The sequence below is a fragment of the Lissotriton vulgaris genome, chromosome 7 (assembly GCF_964263255.1).
Source record: "Lissotriton vulgaris chromosome 7, aLisVul1.2, whole genome shotgun sequence".
Lineage (NCBI taxonomy): Eukaryota > Metazoa > Chordata > Amphibia > Caudata > Salamandridae > Lissotriton > Lissotriton vulgaris.
The window spans coordinates 282,228,397-282,245,635 of NC_141695.1; the positions used below are offsets into that span (position 1 = coordinate 282,228,397).

The 17,239-nt window shown below is 47.1% G+C and overlaps 1 protein-coding gene across 6 annotated transcripts in view; it reads left to right on the plus strand.

Moving 5' to 3' along the window:
* Positions 1-17,035, plus strand: part of LOC147701399 (beta-1,4-galactosyltransferase 3-like) — a 243,792-nt gene extending 226,757 nt beyond the window's left edge. For all 6 annotated transcript variants that reach the window (XM_086930078.1, XM_086930079.1, XM_086930076.1 and 3 more), the window contains exon 7: positions 14,905-17,035. In XM_086930078.1, coding sequence (XP_086786204.1) covers positions 14,905-15,055 — 151 coding nt within the window. In that variant the 3' untranslated portion in view covers positions 15,056-17,035. The remainder of the gene's footprint in view (positions 1-14,904) is intronic.
* Positions 17,036-17,239: the final 204 nt, after the last annotated feature.

Here is a 17,239-nt window from a genome sequence, read left to right on the forward strand (position 1 = left end):
GAGTCGGAGCAGAGGCCATCGGAGCCGTCGATGACGACTCGAGCGATGAGCAAGGCCCTACCGCAGTCGCGGGGCCCAATACTGACACTGTACTTTCTAAGGCTCAGGTCGAGGCATCCACATTCTATAGCACCGCGTCAAGGCCCGGCTAAGAATATTTCTAAGGAGCCATCGGTCGATCTACCACAATCAGCGGTGAAACCGAAACCGACAGATGCTAAACTGCTAAAGACAGTCCTCGGATCGACGGCTTCGGAGTCATCAGCTCCAATCAAAACCAAAAGTATCATCGACCCTTCGGGGTCACAAGGGGGCGTTGGCCCGAAGATCGGGGCGCCGAAGCCTGTATCTACGGTCAAGCACGTCGCGCTGACGCCGTCGACGTCCAAAGATGGCGACACTGGCAAAGGACTCAAGGCTAAGAAGACCCTCGATCCAAAGCTTCCAGCCTCCAAGCCAATAGTGGGCAAGGCCTTCGAGTCGAAGAGCAAAATCGACCCGAAAGAGCATGTCACGTCGAAGCAGAAAAGCGTGCCTGCTGCGCACCGGGAGCTCGAGTTGACGCAAGGCCGCAAGCAAACTATTGATCAGACGAAGTCGGTCGGATCGAAGACAGCGCCGCCCTCAAAGAAGGTTGGTTCGTCTCCAATGCTTACGCCACCAATCAAGTACGAACTACCCCCGACCGCTCGACCCAAGGCGTTCGAGCCACAAAAAAGCACCGACACAGCCAAAAAGGTGTCGGTAGTATCAGGAAGTCAGCCCATTGAGGAGGACGTGGTGTGCCCTCCTATGACAATCAGTCAAAACTATTCATCGACTCGGATTCTGGCAGACTCACTATTTACAAAAGAAAGATCATTCCAGAAAATCCTTTGGAGTCATACAAGATCCCGCTCAAAAAGAAAAGGAACTCTGCCACCTCACCTGTTCTTTTTGAACCTGTGGAGTCCTATGGACAACAATATGCCTTTTCTCCCACACGTACCAATGAGGATGTGGGGGAGGGATACAATGAGGAGGAACTTAATTATCCTCTTGACACAGATCAAGAGGAACCTCAACCCTGGACTGACCCTGTTGACCCTGGTGAGCCACACACCACACCTGACACTCAGTCCTATACCGTCAAAACCTCGCCTACTGAAGATACTGCTGCGTTTAACGCATTGATTGAAAGGGCAGCCAATAACCATGACGTGGAAATGCACGCTGACCCAGTGGAGGAAGACTTTTTGTTTGATACTTTCTCGACTTCAGAAAGATCAGTAAAGACATTGCCTATGCTAAAGGGTGTCCTTAGACACGCTGGTGACATTTTCAAGGAGACCACAAGGGCAAGGGTTGGAAACCCAAGGATTGAAAGGAAGTACCGGCCTGCGCCTGTAGACCCTACGTACATCAAGGGCCAGCTCCCATTGGACTCCCTAGTGGTGGCTAATGCTCGTAAGAGAGCGAACTCTCAGACAAGTGGTGATGCTCCTCCTCCAGACAAAGAATCCAAAATCTTGGAAGCTTCTGGCAAACGAGTAGCGGCTCAAGCGGCAAATATTTGGAGGATCTCAAATACACAGGCCCTATTAGCCAAATATGATAGGGCTCATTACGACACGTTAGAGTAGCTACTACAGCACCTGCCTGATGCTTATAAGGAGGGAGCAGAAATGCTGATACAGGAGGGGAAGCTGATTTCAAATGCATCCATTAAATGTGCGCTGGATGCAGCAGACACAGCAGCTAGAGCCATCAACACAAGTGTGATGCTTAGAAGGCATGCCTGGCTATGCATCTCTGGTTTTAAGCCAGAGATCCAAACAACTTTACTTAATTAGCCGTTTAACCCTGACTTTCTATGTGGTCCTGATGTAGACACGACCCTAGAAAAAATTAAGAAAGACACAGACAGCAAAATCCATGGGAGCTCTGCATTCACAACAGTTCGGGGGTGGTTCCTTTCGTCGCTTCAATAACAGGGGAGCCTCTAGAGGTCAAGCATCACAGCAAGCCCAATACAACAAACGGAGCACACAGACCACCTATAACAAAAACAATAGGGGTGGATATCGTGGGAACAGCACCAAAGGCAGAGGACGAGGAAATAATAATGCCAGATCCTCCGCCACCAATAAACAGTGACGTCTTGTCACTGCCCCCAGACCATGTAACTCCGGTCGGGGGAAGACTTCAGCAGTTCCTGCCAGTCTGGGAAGGCATTACCACAGACAGGTGGGTGAGACAACTTATCCAATACGGCTATTGTCTAGAACTAACCTCCACTCCACCCAACATACCCCCAAGGCACCGTCCTATGTCCGCAGAGCACATGCACTTATTGCAGCAAGAAGTCATCTGCATGCTGCAAAAAGGGGCCATAGAACTCGTGCCTTTAGTACAACAGGGTACAGGGGTGTACTCACTGTACTTCTTAATCCCAAAGAAGGACGGGTCTCTCCGGCCCATTCTAGACCTCAGACCCCTGAACCAGTACATCTTGTCAGAACATTTTCACATGCTGACATTGGAGCAAGTTCTACCATTGCTCAGTCAGGGGGACTTCCTAGCAACCCTAGACCTAAAGGACACATATTTCCACATTCCCATTCACCCAGGACACAGGAAATATTTCAGGTTCACGATAAACAACCAGCATTACCAGTTCAAGGTCCTGCCTTTCGGGGTCACTACAGCCCCCATAGTGTTTACAAAGTGCTTGGCAACAGTGGCAGCGCACCGTTGGAGACAACACATCCATGTCTATCCTTATCTGGACGACTGGCTTGTCCAAGCAAAGTCAGCCCAGCAGTGTGCCAGCCACATGTCCTGCACGATTCACCTCCTACACAGTCTAGGATTTTCACTAAATTACCCAAAATCTCATCTTCAACCCGCACATGTACAACAGTACCTAGGAGCGACAATAAACACTGACGGCAACAGCGCAGCCTAACTCTGCCAGAGTCAACATCATGCAATTGCTGATTCAGAAATTGAGGCCCCAACACTCACTCCCAGCGCAAGTATTTATGCAGCTGATAGGTATGATGGCCTCCTGCATCTTCATAGTCCCTCACGCAAGACTACACATGTGTCCGCTTCAGGAGTGCTTGGCACAACAGTGGAACCAGGCTCAGGGACATCTCAAAGACCTAGTATTGGTGACTGGTCGTGCATACAACTCTGCATTGGTGGAACACACAAAACCTTTGCAGGGGACGACCGTTCCAAGAGCCTGTACCACAGATAGTGCTGACAACAGACGCATCTCTCCAGGGCTGGGGAGCGCATGTCTTCCATTATACAGTGCAGGGTCTATGGACGACGCAGCAGCAGAAGATGCACATCAACCTGTTGGAGCTGATGGCAATCTTCATGGCGATGAAGACGTTCAAATTGCATTTGTGCAACAAAGTTGTGCTGATCCGGACGGACAACATGACTGCCATGTATTACATCCAGAAGCAGGGAGGCACACACTCTCCACAATTGTCACATTTAGCCCAGACCATGTGGAAGTGGGCCATTCAAAGAAACATGTTCCTCATGGCGGAACATCTCCCAGGCAAGGACAACCAGATGGCGGACCTGATCAGCAGGCACAGCCATCAGATGCACGAGTGGGAGATACATCCCTCAGTGCTCCAACCGTATTTCCAGCAGTGGGGTCATCCAGAGATAGACCTATTCACCACAAAGGAAAACGCAAAATGCCAAACCTTCGCCGCTAGGTTCCCGCGATATGGATGAACTGGTCAGGCAGATTTGCGTACGCTTTTCCTCCAGCACCGCTCATACCGTTAGTGGCACGCAAACTGCGGCAGCACTCCATGACGCTCATCCTAGTTGGTCCAACATGGGCAAGGCAGGCGTGGTACACCACGTTCCTAGAACTTTCAGTGGTGCCTCACCAACGACTGCGACTCACACCCAGTCTCCTCACTCAGAGCCGTGGAGACATTCAGCACCCAGATCCGCAACAGTTGAGCCTTACAATATGGCTCCTGAGGTCATAGAGTTTGGCTACCTAAACCTGCCCCCTGACTGTATATACATCATCAAGGAGGCAAGAAGACCTACAACCAGGGCGTGCTATGCGGCAAAATGGAAGCGATTTGTCATTTATCGTTCCAATAATGACATAAATCCGCTAGATGCATCAACGCCAAAAATTATATGTTATTTGTTACATCGATACAGATGCTATCTGGCATATAGTTCCATCAGGATACATTTAACTGCAATGGCAGCTTATCTTCAGAACAGACAGCACCTTTCCCTTTTCAGGGTGCAGGCCATTAAAGCATTTTTGGAGGGACTCAAGAGTGATTCCTCCCAGACACCCATTTCACCTGTCTGGAATCTGAACATAGTTCTCACCAGACTAAAATGGGACCACCTTTTGAACCGCTTCACTCTTGTGAAATACAGTTTCTGACATGGAAAGTGGACTTTTTAGTAGCAATCACATCGCTAAGGAGAGTTAGTGAGCTTCAAGCCCTAACTATTGAAGAGCCTTTCATACAGATTCATGCTAATAGGGTAGTGCTGCGTACCAACCCTAAATTTATGCCTAAGGTGGTGTCGCAGTTCCACTTTAATCAAACCATAGAACTGCCCGTTTTCTTCCCAAATCCAGATTCAGTAGCAGACCGAGCACTGCACACACTGGATGTTAAAAGAGCTCTCCTGTTTTACATAGACAGGACAAAAGATTTCACGAAAACTAAGCAACTGTTTATTGCCTTCTCTCCACACCACAAAGGCGACCCCATTTCCAAATCAGGTATAGCCAGATGGATTGTTAAGTGCATACACATCTGTTATCAGAAGGCTAAACGCACATTAACAGTTCCCCCAAGAGCGCATTCCACACGCAAGTTAGGGGCATTCATGGCTTTCCTAGGTAACATTCCTCTCGAAGATATATGTAGAGCAGCCACTTGGACCACCATACATACATTTACCAAACACAACTGCGTAGATGTGCACTCCAAACAGCAAGCTGCTGTAGGACAGGCTGTTCTCAGAACTCTTTTTCAGACTGCTGCAGCTGGCACGGGCAACCACCGCTAAGGAGGAAACTGCTATTTATTCTATGCACAGATATGAATTCAGCAGCCCACATGCCTCGAACGGAATATGCTATTTACCAGTATGCATCTGTTCTTGGCATGTAGGGCTGCTGACATTCATATCGCCCGCCCTCCTCCCCGGTGCCTGCCGCAGCTGTAGCACTCAGAATCATTCTCAGGCATGGTCATCACTTACTGTACTATACTCCATCTCTGCCACAATGGCGAAAAACAATCTGAGGATGGAGAGGATGCCCATGCGCACTGTAGTCCAGGGGAAGAGCCACCTATCTCGTGATACTTCGAAGACTCTTCCAGGACAACAATGTGCAATCATCCGGACCCAACACTAGGCGGCGATCAATGCACAGATATGAATGTCAGCAGCCCTACATGCCAAGAACAGATGCATACTGGTAAGTAGCATATTCCTTCAGGAATGTGTTGTATCTTCTCGAAGCATTGAAATACCTTAATATGATGCCTACTGCAATTCATCAGTTAAGTTGTTTAAAGTTCCAAATCATTGTCTCCTCCAAAAGGGAAATATTACTGTCTGGAACTTTTTGAGCGTAACTGTTAGAACCGGCTGTCTCTAGTTGGCAGAGGTATACACTTCTGACAAATAGGGACACTCCTTTTCTAGTCAGGGCAAGGGGATCACACCCTTCGATAACCCCTGCTCACCCCCTTGGTAGCTTGGCAGAGCAGAACAGGCTTATCTCAGAGGCTGTGTGTTAAGCAATTACGACCACATACAGTAATACAGTGAATACACTACAAATGGACACGACACCGTAGTATTATAAAAATAAGTATTTTTATATAAGGCTTAGCACAAGACCAAAATAACGGCAAAACTGTACACAATCGGAATAAATACGTTTAGGAAGGAAAAAGGATAGTTCAAAGGTAGTTCTTCTTTAGCACAAAAGTCTTTTATATCAAGCAAATCTTCTTCTTGGAAACACAGTTCTTTAGCAACAGGGTAACTCACACGGGAGCTACACAACGCTGGGCAGAGATAATCCACAGGTTCGGCGTCGACCGCGAGGAGCGCTGCGTCGGGCCTGGAGTCACACGGACCCCCGATAACACAGTACCTTAGGAAAATGAAGCACACGATGATCAGCGGCGTCGAGCAATCCGGCGTCGCGTCTTCGGTGTCGATCAGGCCTCAGCAGGCGTTGTCGATGAGGCAGTTGCACAGAGTGAGCAGCGCTCACGGCGTCGAGGGGCACACGGTTGATGCGATCAGCAGCGGGGCAGACACGAGGTCCTCTGGAGTTAGAGCCGTACTCCTACTCACTGGCGTTGCTGCTGGCGTCGGTCGGGCCCAGCGTCCGATCGTCGTGGTTGCTGGCTCTTTCAGAGGTGCTGGATTCACACTTCCAGCGGATAGCACTTTTTAGCAGGTGAAGTCCTTTAGCCCTGTGACTTCGGCAGGAGACTGGCACTCTTCCAGTCCTTGGAGATTTTCTTAGCAAGCGTGAGAGTACACACACAGTTCCTCTCTCCTGGTTCCTTGGCAAAAATAAAGAAGCACTGCAGGATTCCCCCAACAACAGCACACTGGCAGAAGGGGTAAGCAGTCCTTTAGATCAGCAGGCTTCTTGTCCTTGGTTACAGGGTTCCTTGTCAGAAGTGATCTGATTTCCTAGTTTAGGGGTCCTCCTCTTATACCCCTTTTCGTCTTTGATCCCTTTGTCCATGCCGGGGGTTTCCCAACACCCTGGGTCTGTGGTGGGTGGAGCTAGGCAGTAGCACCTGGCCTATTCATTGAGCCGGGCCGGGTGCTCAGACGCCCCGCAGGAGGTGGAGCCAGCATTGACACTGGCAGGAGCAGAGCTATCGCCCTCCTGGCAGGAGGTGGGGCCAGGATCGTCCATGGCAGGTACAGAGCCATCAGTCGCTCGGCAGGAGGTGGAGCCAGCATTGTATCCGGCAAGGCAGGCTATCAACAACTACTCTCCCCCTACTCTCAACGTAATGTCCCACTCATCCCACACTGACTCATCCAGACCTCTTGGAGCCACCCAGCTCCTGTCACATACACGCAAGACCAGCAGAGACCAGATATGGTTGGACAAGAAAATAGACACTTTCTAAAAGTGCTATTTTCGAACCCAGAGTCCAAAAACCATCCACACCAGCGGATGCGTAATTAAACCCCGAGTTCAGGGATACCAAACTCGACATTGCACCATGCTCCCCGAGCCGGCTAGGATTATAGCGTTAATAATCCCGGCGGCCCATTCTATCCAACGGAGAGCAGGCTACCTCGCAATAGTGAAGCCCTAAGATGGCGGCACTTCACTATCAGGACAGGCCAACTTGGTCAGGCTTGTCCTACCTTACACTTACAATGCACCCTGCCCACGGCCTACCATAGGGGTGACTAACATGAAGTTAAGGGAAGGTTGGAGGGCTGGCAGGTAGGTATACCTGCGCAGCCGACGTGACAGTGCAAGACTGCACGTGGGTCTCGCAATGACCGACCCGTAGACATTCTTTTACAAGGCCGCTCCTGTGGGTGGCACAACACGTGCTGCAAGCCCACGAGCGGCATTGGTATTTACAAGCCCTGGCACTCCTGGTGCACTAGACTAGGGACTGACAGTAAACCAAATAAGCCAAACATGGATACAATAGATACATCATTTTAACAGCGGGAGCACTTGCGCTATGGCACTGATCAGCAGTGACACGGCGCCCAAAGCATATACCAGCAAAACATCGTAACACAGTAGAGGCAAACAGAAAAAATGGAGGAGAGACTCAAGCCAATGATGTCAGGTCTAACAGTAACCGTTTCACTTTCTTGTAATTGTGCCCCATTAGAAAAACTTGGTGGGGTGTCATCAAACATAAACGTGTACCATTCTTTGAGGGGGGTAGATGATGGTGTGTGGCTTATTGGAAAGGAGTAAATACGGATGACATGGGGGAAGGGCAGGAGACTGGGTACGGTGGGTTTCAATACGTTTGGCCGTCCTCTGCATGTGAGCATAGATTATAGCCTCTGCTGGCAGGCTACCTGGCAGGGTCTGAATGGTCTTGGTATTAAAATTCTCCCAGATATATTCATTTTGAGGGATGCATACAGTAAACACACAAAGAAAAATGATCAAGAAGTCTTCTATCACACGTATGTGCTCCAGATCTTTGATGCTTAATTTGATAACCAAAATCAGTTTGTTCTTTTTAGGTCTCGGCTTGGCAGCGAGTATGCGCTGTCTCGTCAAGAGATGTCGTATACAGTATTTAGGGGGGAAGCTCCCCCACTTTCCATCTCGGTTTTCTAGGTTTTTCATTGGCTTCATTTTTAAATGTTCCCTTCTGATTGGTTTTCCACTCGTTGGTTCCTCCTCCTGACAGCCATGGCGTAATTTGTGCACATCCGAGGCTATTGGCCCCTTCACTCAAACATTATTTTACGCCCTATGTCCTCTCCCTGTCCCCTCCCGCAGTTCGACACTTCTCGCCCCCCATCATCCCCTCCACTCCCATTCTTGCTTTTTTATATGCCCGCCGTCCCATTTGTAATGCAATTTTTCTTGCGTAAATGCAAATCGTATTGCATTGCAAATGCTTGTTTTAAAGTAATGCCTGACGAAGCCGTAGTATACAGGAAGAGAACCCTCGGTTGCTCCAGAAGTCTTGTTTCGGTGGAGATTGAGCCTGCCAGCTAGCGCTACTCTGCCGCTGTTTTTTTTTCCCGTTTGATGCGGAGGGAGACCCGGAAACAGGATTGAGGGCCCCAAAATGGTGGAAGGAGAAATAATCGTGGTCAGTCATCACCCGGCTGCTGGAGGGTGAGTCAGGGATGTTAGTGCACAGGGGCTTTACGCAGTGGGAGCCGTGCTTTTGTGTTCGTTTTTGCTACGGCATTTGTCACACCTCATTAATAGTGCTCTGTGTCTCTGCATCAACCCCTCTTGTAGATGGTTGGTGTCAGCCCCACTGGCGCACACCCCTGGCTCGGGCCTTGGATTCTGTGTCGGGGGCGGGGTCTTGCGGCATTTGTCACACCGCATTTCCCCGGATCAGGCTCAGACAGAGGTCACCTAGGGTGACCAACCGTCCGTAAATTTCACGGACAGTCCGTAATTTCGGCCGTCTGTCCGTTGTCCGTGAAGGATCCTTTAACGGACACCATTTGTCCGTAATTTTAACCGGGCACCGCTTCCACCCACCTCCCTTCTTAACTCCGAGGCTTTTCCAAAGCTCAGATACCCAGCAGCCTTGGAGAGGCACAGCGGGATGGCCTCACACCTCCAGCCCTTGATGAGCTGTTAAGGGGTGCTCGAAGGTGACAGAGGGCGGGGCTGCAGCTTCAGGAGCAGGGGCATCTATTCAGATGCAAACAGCCCTGAATGCGTCTCTGCAATTTAGAGGGGCCGCCGCTTCACACATTCCCTTTTTGCCAGGGCTCCAAACATCCCAGAACCGGCCCTGATTGCGGCACTGGTTCTCTTCACAGAGCGGTTCTTCAAACATGCAGCCTATAATGTAATAAAGTAAAGAAATGGCACAATCGCACCCACACTGATTAACAAAGTATGGAGGACAATCAGTTCAATCAGTTCTCTTGGAGTATCTCCTTTAAGTACTGTATAAGTGGGGGATGGCAAAACTAACATTTTGGGAAGAGCCTGTCTTCTCGTTGTCTTGTCCAGGAGGGGGTGAGGAGCCCTACCCCACCCTCGAAGAGACCAAGATGATACTAAAATACTGCATGCCCACCCCTGTGCCCACCCTGGTGGATCCTGTTCCCCCTTCAGTGATGGCTCTTGTCCGCCCATGTGGTGCTCCTGTACACCTCCCCGCCACCCCCCCACGCCTGTGATGGCTCCTGTCCCCCCTGTGTTGGATCCTGTCTCTGCCCTGGGTGGCTTCTGTCCCAGTCCTGGAATGGCCCCTGCAGCGAGGGTGAAGTTCTTGTTGGGTCTCTTCTCAGAAAGGTTCAGCTCAAAATTAATATGAAAAAGTGGGTGAGTGAGTAAGTGAAGGGAAGGGTGGATGGCTGGATGAATTAGTGAAAGGGTGAATGGATGAATGAAAGATTGAATAGATGGATAATGGGAGGGGATGGATGGATGGATTGATGAGTGAGTGGAAGGATGGAAGAGACAAAAGGTAAATAGCTGGATGTATGGGTGGAAGGGTAGCTGGATGGGTAAAAGGGTGGACGGATCAGTAAAATGATGGCTGGAAGAGTAAAAGCGTGGATGGTGAGTGAGTTGATGGATGAGTGAAATGATAGATGATTGATGAACTGATAAGTGCCAGGGTGAATGGATGGACAGATGAGCGGAAGGGTGGATGCAAAGACGGATGAGTGAGTGAAAGGGAGGGTAGATGGACAAAAGGATGAATAGATGAGTGAAGGGGTGAAAGGATAAATGGATGAGAGAAAGGATGGATGCGTGATAGGGTCAATGGATGGATTCATGAGTGGATGAGTAGATGGGTGGGTGGGTGGATGGATGGAAGGAAGGATTGCTAAGTGAAAGGGTCGATGGAGAGAGAAAGGGAGGACGGATGGATGACTGAAAGGATGGATGGTTGGAAGGATGAGTGACTGGGTGGATGGATAGTAAGTGAAAGAATGGCTGGATGGGTGAAAGGGTAAATGGCTGGATGGATGAGTAAATGAATGGATGGATGGGTAGAAGAGAGGATGGATGAGTGTACAGATGGATAGGGTGAAAAGGTGGCTGGATGGATGATGGATGAGTGAAAGGATGAATGAAGGGATGGATGAGTGAAATGATAGATGGACGGATACATGATGAATAGGTTTGCAAATGGTTGAATATGTTTGGATATGGCCGGGCTTACTTATATACTATTGCGCGACCTCTGATGTGTCTGTAAAACTTATCCAACTGTCCTGAATTTGTGTCCTGAATTTTGACCTACTGTCCTGAATTTGTGTCCTGAATTTTGACCCATTGTCCTGAATTTTTACAGTCACCGTCCTGAATTTGCACCCATAACAGTTGGTCACCCTAAGGTCACCTGATTACTAGGATCAAGTTCCACATCACATGAGGATGATGGGATTGCTGGGCCTGGAAGCTGATGGTACCGGGGGAGTGTGATGGCGATTAATTCCGGCCGGGCCTGGTGCTGAGCAGCTCTGCGTTAGTCAGCAGCACAGCACTGAACCCAGCGGGGACAGGGCCTCGGCAGCAGAGTCGGAGGGAGAAGCCGAGCTCCAAGGCTGCTCTTTCCAGTGGAAAACGACTTCTCCTGCTGGTGTGTCTTTTCTGGCGAAGTTCTCAAAACATAACTTTGCCTTTTCCCCTAGAACGCATTTATTTTGTATTTTCATTAGACATACCTACCGTTAATGTGCCAGGATGCTGTACAGAGTAACAATATAGAGATGCGGGCATACTTTCCGGAGCACCATCATTTACAATATTGTGAACATAACAGCGAACAGAGGGGACAAGGAAACGTACTGAGGGACATTAAAGAGGGGGAACAGAGGTAGGAGGTGTGGATTCTATGAAGTGTAGTGAAGCTTTACAAAACAATTGAATTCGCCAATGCTTGTTGAACCGTGCAAGGAATCTCAGTGTCTCCTGCAGAGCGCAATCATCTTTTTTAGGCCATGGAGGCTTAATTGCACATTTGCTAGTTTCTCCCGGAAAGTATTTCAGTAAGTATGCTTTCAGAATCGCCCTGAAGTCTGCTGTCCGCTTCGGACTTGCGAACGTACTGCAGTGCATGACAGAATGTACATATAAGAGTATTATTTGAATGACAATTGCGTAAGTGCAAACCATGATTGTGTACGTTTTTTTTAGCTAATTAAGCCCCTGCTCCTCTATGCCCTAGGGAGCGTGATCTCCCCTGCCTATTAGGAGGCGTAACCCCTGCTGCTCTTTTCATAGCCGTCCGAAAGATTGCTTGTCCTTTGCAAAACAGATGCATTCATTTTACAGGGCACAGCCTTCGCCCAGGCAGAGTGGAGGCTGTGTGTTCTCAGTTTTGCTATAATCATGACCTCCGCCGCCCCTCACTTCCATTCGAGAACGCAGCAGGAAAAGCACCCCCCAGTGTCCGCAGGAGCTGTTGCTAGGGTTCCCAGGGGTCACAGGTCTGTCCCGGGCCCCTGGCATCTAATGACAAGCGTTGCTCCCTCAGACTTTACCACATGGACGCCTCCTCCCCACAGGAACCGGAGGACTAGGGTAGAGGTGTAACCCAAAACGATGGGGTCTTCCAACCGAGGAGCTCAACGTGTGCTGTGGCGCGAGGCAGTTGTTGCATCTCACTAATTGTGGCCTCGCGCGGACACTGTCATTATTGGGCTTCTTTGTGTCCCTGCGAGGACACTGTCCCACCTGCACTGGCACCGAGCGGTCCGCTGATGACTCAGGTGGAGCCGTTCACTACCCCCGGCCTGTCGGAGCCTGCCTTGGTGAACTAAAGAAAGAAACCTTTGTTGGAACGACTTCTGACCTCAAAGCTCTCCTCCTTCAAAGACACTTCCAAATGTAATTCACACCCTCTCTGCTATCTGAAGGAAGACCCCCGCCCCCCATCATGTTAAGTAAGGTGACAGCAGCCATCACCCCAAAACCGGCCCTTTGTTTCAGCTCCATACTTCATGAGACTTGCAGCCTTCTCTTGCAGAAACACGTCACAGTCACAGTTTTTCCACCATTTCTATAGTGCTCATACCGTTTTTGTTTGTTTATACTGCTTTGTACAGCGACAGGAGATCAGTGGTATAAAGGTGTATAAGCGTGATATAAATGACACTGTTTCCTTACACCGTTCCGGAGTAGTGTGCTACTTGCCGAAATAGTGCTTCGACTTCTCACCACTTTCATGTGTGAAACACAAAAAAGCACTCATGACCTTTGTTAATCACCATTTTCCTGGAGATCAACATATCTCATCACATAATCCTATCACAATCCTTTTCACACCTTAACGTCAGTGGAACCTGTAATAACAATTGTCACTTTTCTACACTCTTCTGAACCCTAACACATCTGTCAAACCTTTCACGAGACTACCCTTCTACCTAACCCCTAACTGAGCTAGATTGGGCAAAACATGGGAAACTGACACTGGAACTAACTCACATAACCTGGATTAGCTGAACATTTATTACATTCATTGTTCAGAAATCGTTAGTAGATTACCCTGTAAAGTGAAAGATATAACTCATGAATATATGTCCCGATAGGGACACGTTTCATTATCCGTTGTAAAATACCACGGGGTCAGAGGCCCAGAAGTACCTGGCCCACTTAAAACCAAGCCTCCCAAATGCAGGCTACCTATGTGGCTCTGTCTACCCTGGATTCCACAAAGTGTCCCTTTCAAACCCCTCCCGCCCCCTTTGCTAGGTATACTGTCTCTTTACTTCTTTCACAATGGAGGTTCCTCTTCCTTATACCTTTTTCACCATTTCCCTGCCTTTATCTGCCTTCCCTTATCTGTCTTCTTCTCCAGTTCAGAATGGGCAGAAGTCGAATCATAAAATATAGATGCCAAATACACAATGTTGTGCGCGGGTGGGCCCTGCCAACATTTATCCACTTAAATTAAACCCTGTATCAATCCAGCCACGGGGAACAAACCACCTTGAGAAGCAGAACCACCACCAGAAGTCTGTGCCAAGCACTAAGAGGCCAACCCATGGGCAAGCTGCTCCACAAAATTCCCTTAACCAAGGAAGAGGTCTTCTGTCGGCATTCTCATTCACCAGCTCTTGGCCTCTGTGAGCGCGCCCCACTACATATGGGACAATGGTACAGAGTCTGTAATGAAACTGGACTTGTGGAAGTGATGGAGGAAGGGGGATGAAGTAGGGGGGAGCTCCCGTACTCTCCCAGTAATGCATACAGTGCGGTGGCACCGGGCCACAGCAGGAGTGAGGGGTCCTCTGAAAACCAATGGGGTTGTTCTTTACGAAAGCCATGGAATAGGGGACCCGACTTCCTTGCTAACGACTGGAATGGTGAATTTGGCCCCACCTCTATATCCCCTGTTGTCCCCCCTCTGCAGGGGCAGCCTCTGCTTCACACTACTAGAACTGCTGTTTTACTAACACTACTTGTAATGCTCTCTTGCTAACTTTTATCACTGCTCTCCTGGTAACTTAACTGCTATCACTACTCTATTGCTCATGCTTACAACTTTACTAGTAAAACTGCTGCATTACTATTCTGCTACTTCTGAAGTCATTGCTAACCTGCTAACGTATTCATCTGATACTAAAAACTGTATATTAATACATTTATAATGGCACTTACACCACTAAGCTCATTAATATGCCGAGACCAATTGGCTTGGCCAATGCTTGTTTGATCCTATTAGGTCATTCTTAGTCACTGCCTTTTTGTGGTAGCTACTATGAATTTTCCAGGGTAGAGTACCTGGAATTCGGCCACACATACCACAGATTTAAAAGATTAAATGTTTTAGATAATCACAGGCTGTAATGAAGATCGCCATCTTCCAAGCTTTGCAACAGAACTCGTGAGCCAAACAAGAGATATTCTGCATTCGCTTGCAAAAAAATGCCCTGCTCTCACCAAGAGAATATGTTTTAAATCTTTTGTGGACCAGAGTCTAATCTATGATTTGAGCTTACCGGTGTTTGTTTTAAATACAACAAAATGTTCTGTTATATCACAGTGGATATGTTTTTCTCATGGTCTAATAATTTTAGGAGCTACTCTTGAATATTAACTGTTGGCTAACATTAGATATCTGATTTCATAGCTGCAACCAACTAGTTAAAGAAAGGAACGATTTTGAAAGATTGCAATTATGACTTTTGTTGTATTCTCTTTTCTAGATTCAATTTACTGGCCAAAACTCGTCGAACGTGGAAACAAGATGGAATGAATTCATTAGAGTACAAACTGCTAGCTAAAGAGCATCTACCACTTTATACAAATATCACAGTGGACATCGGTTTTGACAATATGGCTAAGCGCCCCTCGTGATACCCATTGGGAAAGAACTACACAATTTGGGGATTAAATCAGACATATAGCTCTGCAATGCAGGGAAATATACATGTTCCTGGAATCCAGACTGTGTACACAGCTTTCCAGTTACTTGATTTGAAGAACAATAATGTGCTAAAACTGGAAACCAAAGAATTACCAGGACTCGGATGTATGCCTACTTGTGGCAAAAGAACAGGCAATTGAAGGCTGCTAACTGTGCAGTGTAGTAACACAGTGTTGTCTTGGTTCCTACAATCGGCACCTGATGATCTCATTGTAACACAGGAATATTTGAAGTTGGGCTGAATTTTATGCGGATTTAAAATATGGTGATTTTAATTGAAATTCTCTCAGGAACAATACTAAACCACCCACACAAAATATGCTCCAGACTGTGGGAACTTCAATCATTCCATCCTCTTCAGGAATTATCAGCATAGGAGCGTGACATTGAGCCTGCTCATGCTGGTTTTAACAGTATTCTTTTATTCTTTTCATCTTGAATTACACGTGGTGTTTTAAAGTGGCAAGCATTAGAGCATGGTTACAGTCTCCTGAACCTCCGGTTGATCTGTGGTTAGAACCCTTGTACAACAGGTCACATAAAAGTGCAATTTTTTTCATTTTTTTTAAAGAAATCTTTCTACACTGCTTAGGTAAATTTTTTCAGTGTTTTGTAAGATGCATCTTATCACAAATGGTTACTTTTTTAAAATGAGGATTTGATGAATAATTGCGATAAATCGCTCTGGAAGATCCTGTGTTTTTTAAAGCCATCACATTCCTCCATAAATAGTGAACCTAATGTTCTATAATGGTAGCACTGCTTCAGGAATATATACCTGTCTGGAAGGTCTGGCTAATATTTAAATGTCCATTTCCTGGCTGTGGAAGTCTTTAATTCTCTCTGTGCTGCAACATCCTTTATGCCTTAAAAGTTTTTATTATCGCTTGCAGTGGGTACCTGTGAAAGATTGTGTTCTAATGTCTTAGGGCCCTTTATCTAGCCAGTTGAAGTAAATCAATTGTGGCTCAGAAAATTAAATTGGGTGCTTACAAGTTAGTAATGATATTGATGTGCATGGGATTTTCTTTCTTATTCTGCCTTGGAATGTAAAACTTTTTTCACAGTGGGCTGTTTACCATATTATTTTGTACACTGACAGCACTTTAGGGAGAATTTTAGCAAAACATGTGATATGTCGGAAGTCCCTAATAATATTATTGATAGTTCTAAAGCCATCTGGCTAGTGCACTCAGTTTAAGATAAGTGACAGTTTATATACTCCCATAAACACTACCCCACGCTGTTTACAGATGCATGCATTCTTCTAGAAATTCTCAGTGAAAGCATTGGAATTTTGAATGTCCTGAATATAAATGAAAGGGCTATTGAACTGCTGACATGGTCTTGTGAAGCTGCGTAAGTTCCATAACCAGTTCTGAATGTAAAATTACCCTGATTGACAGAGCTATTTCTCCTCATCTTTGTGGTTTGTGCGGCTGTTGATGGGGGCGTGGGGGTGTTACAACAGTGGAAGCAAATTGGGGCCGTAGTACCATCTGATATTGTGATCTAAGAAGCACCTGCTCATCAGCCCACTGTGACACAATATGCCCAGAAATTTACCATGGTTTGCTTTCAGATGCCAAATAAGTCTGTGGTGATGTTTTGATTGTTTAAATATTATTAGGTTGAGTGATGGCTGGTTGGTTTGATCGTGGGTTTAGTTACTTCACAGTGCCTAGTTTCACCATCATTGCCATGTTTGTGATTACTTTTTTCTTTGGGTGAAATCAAATGTGGCTGCAGGAATTAAATTGATTATCATTGACAGTCATTTTAGTTTCTAAACCTGTCAGAATGTAGAGGGCTTTGACTAATGTATATCCTGTTGGCAAGCACACCAAGATTGTATGATAATTAATGGGATGATAAAAGAAATAAAGATTTCACTTCATGTCATGCCAAAATAATGGTGAGCATATTCTAGCATGTGGTTTATTGGCATTTTGTTTATCATGTTCTCCAATATCCTTAAAATGTACAACGTTGCACCTTTCCCAGAAAACAACTTTTTGATATGATAGTGTGAAAATCATGGAAATAACAAAATGCCTAGAAGTGGCAGCATCAGTTTTTTAATGCTTATGAGGTACATTTATCTGAAAACTCCA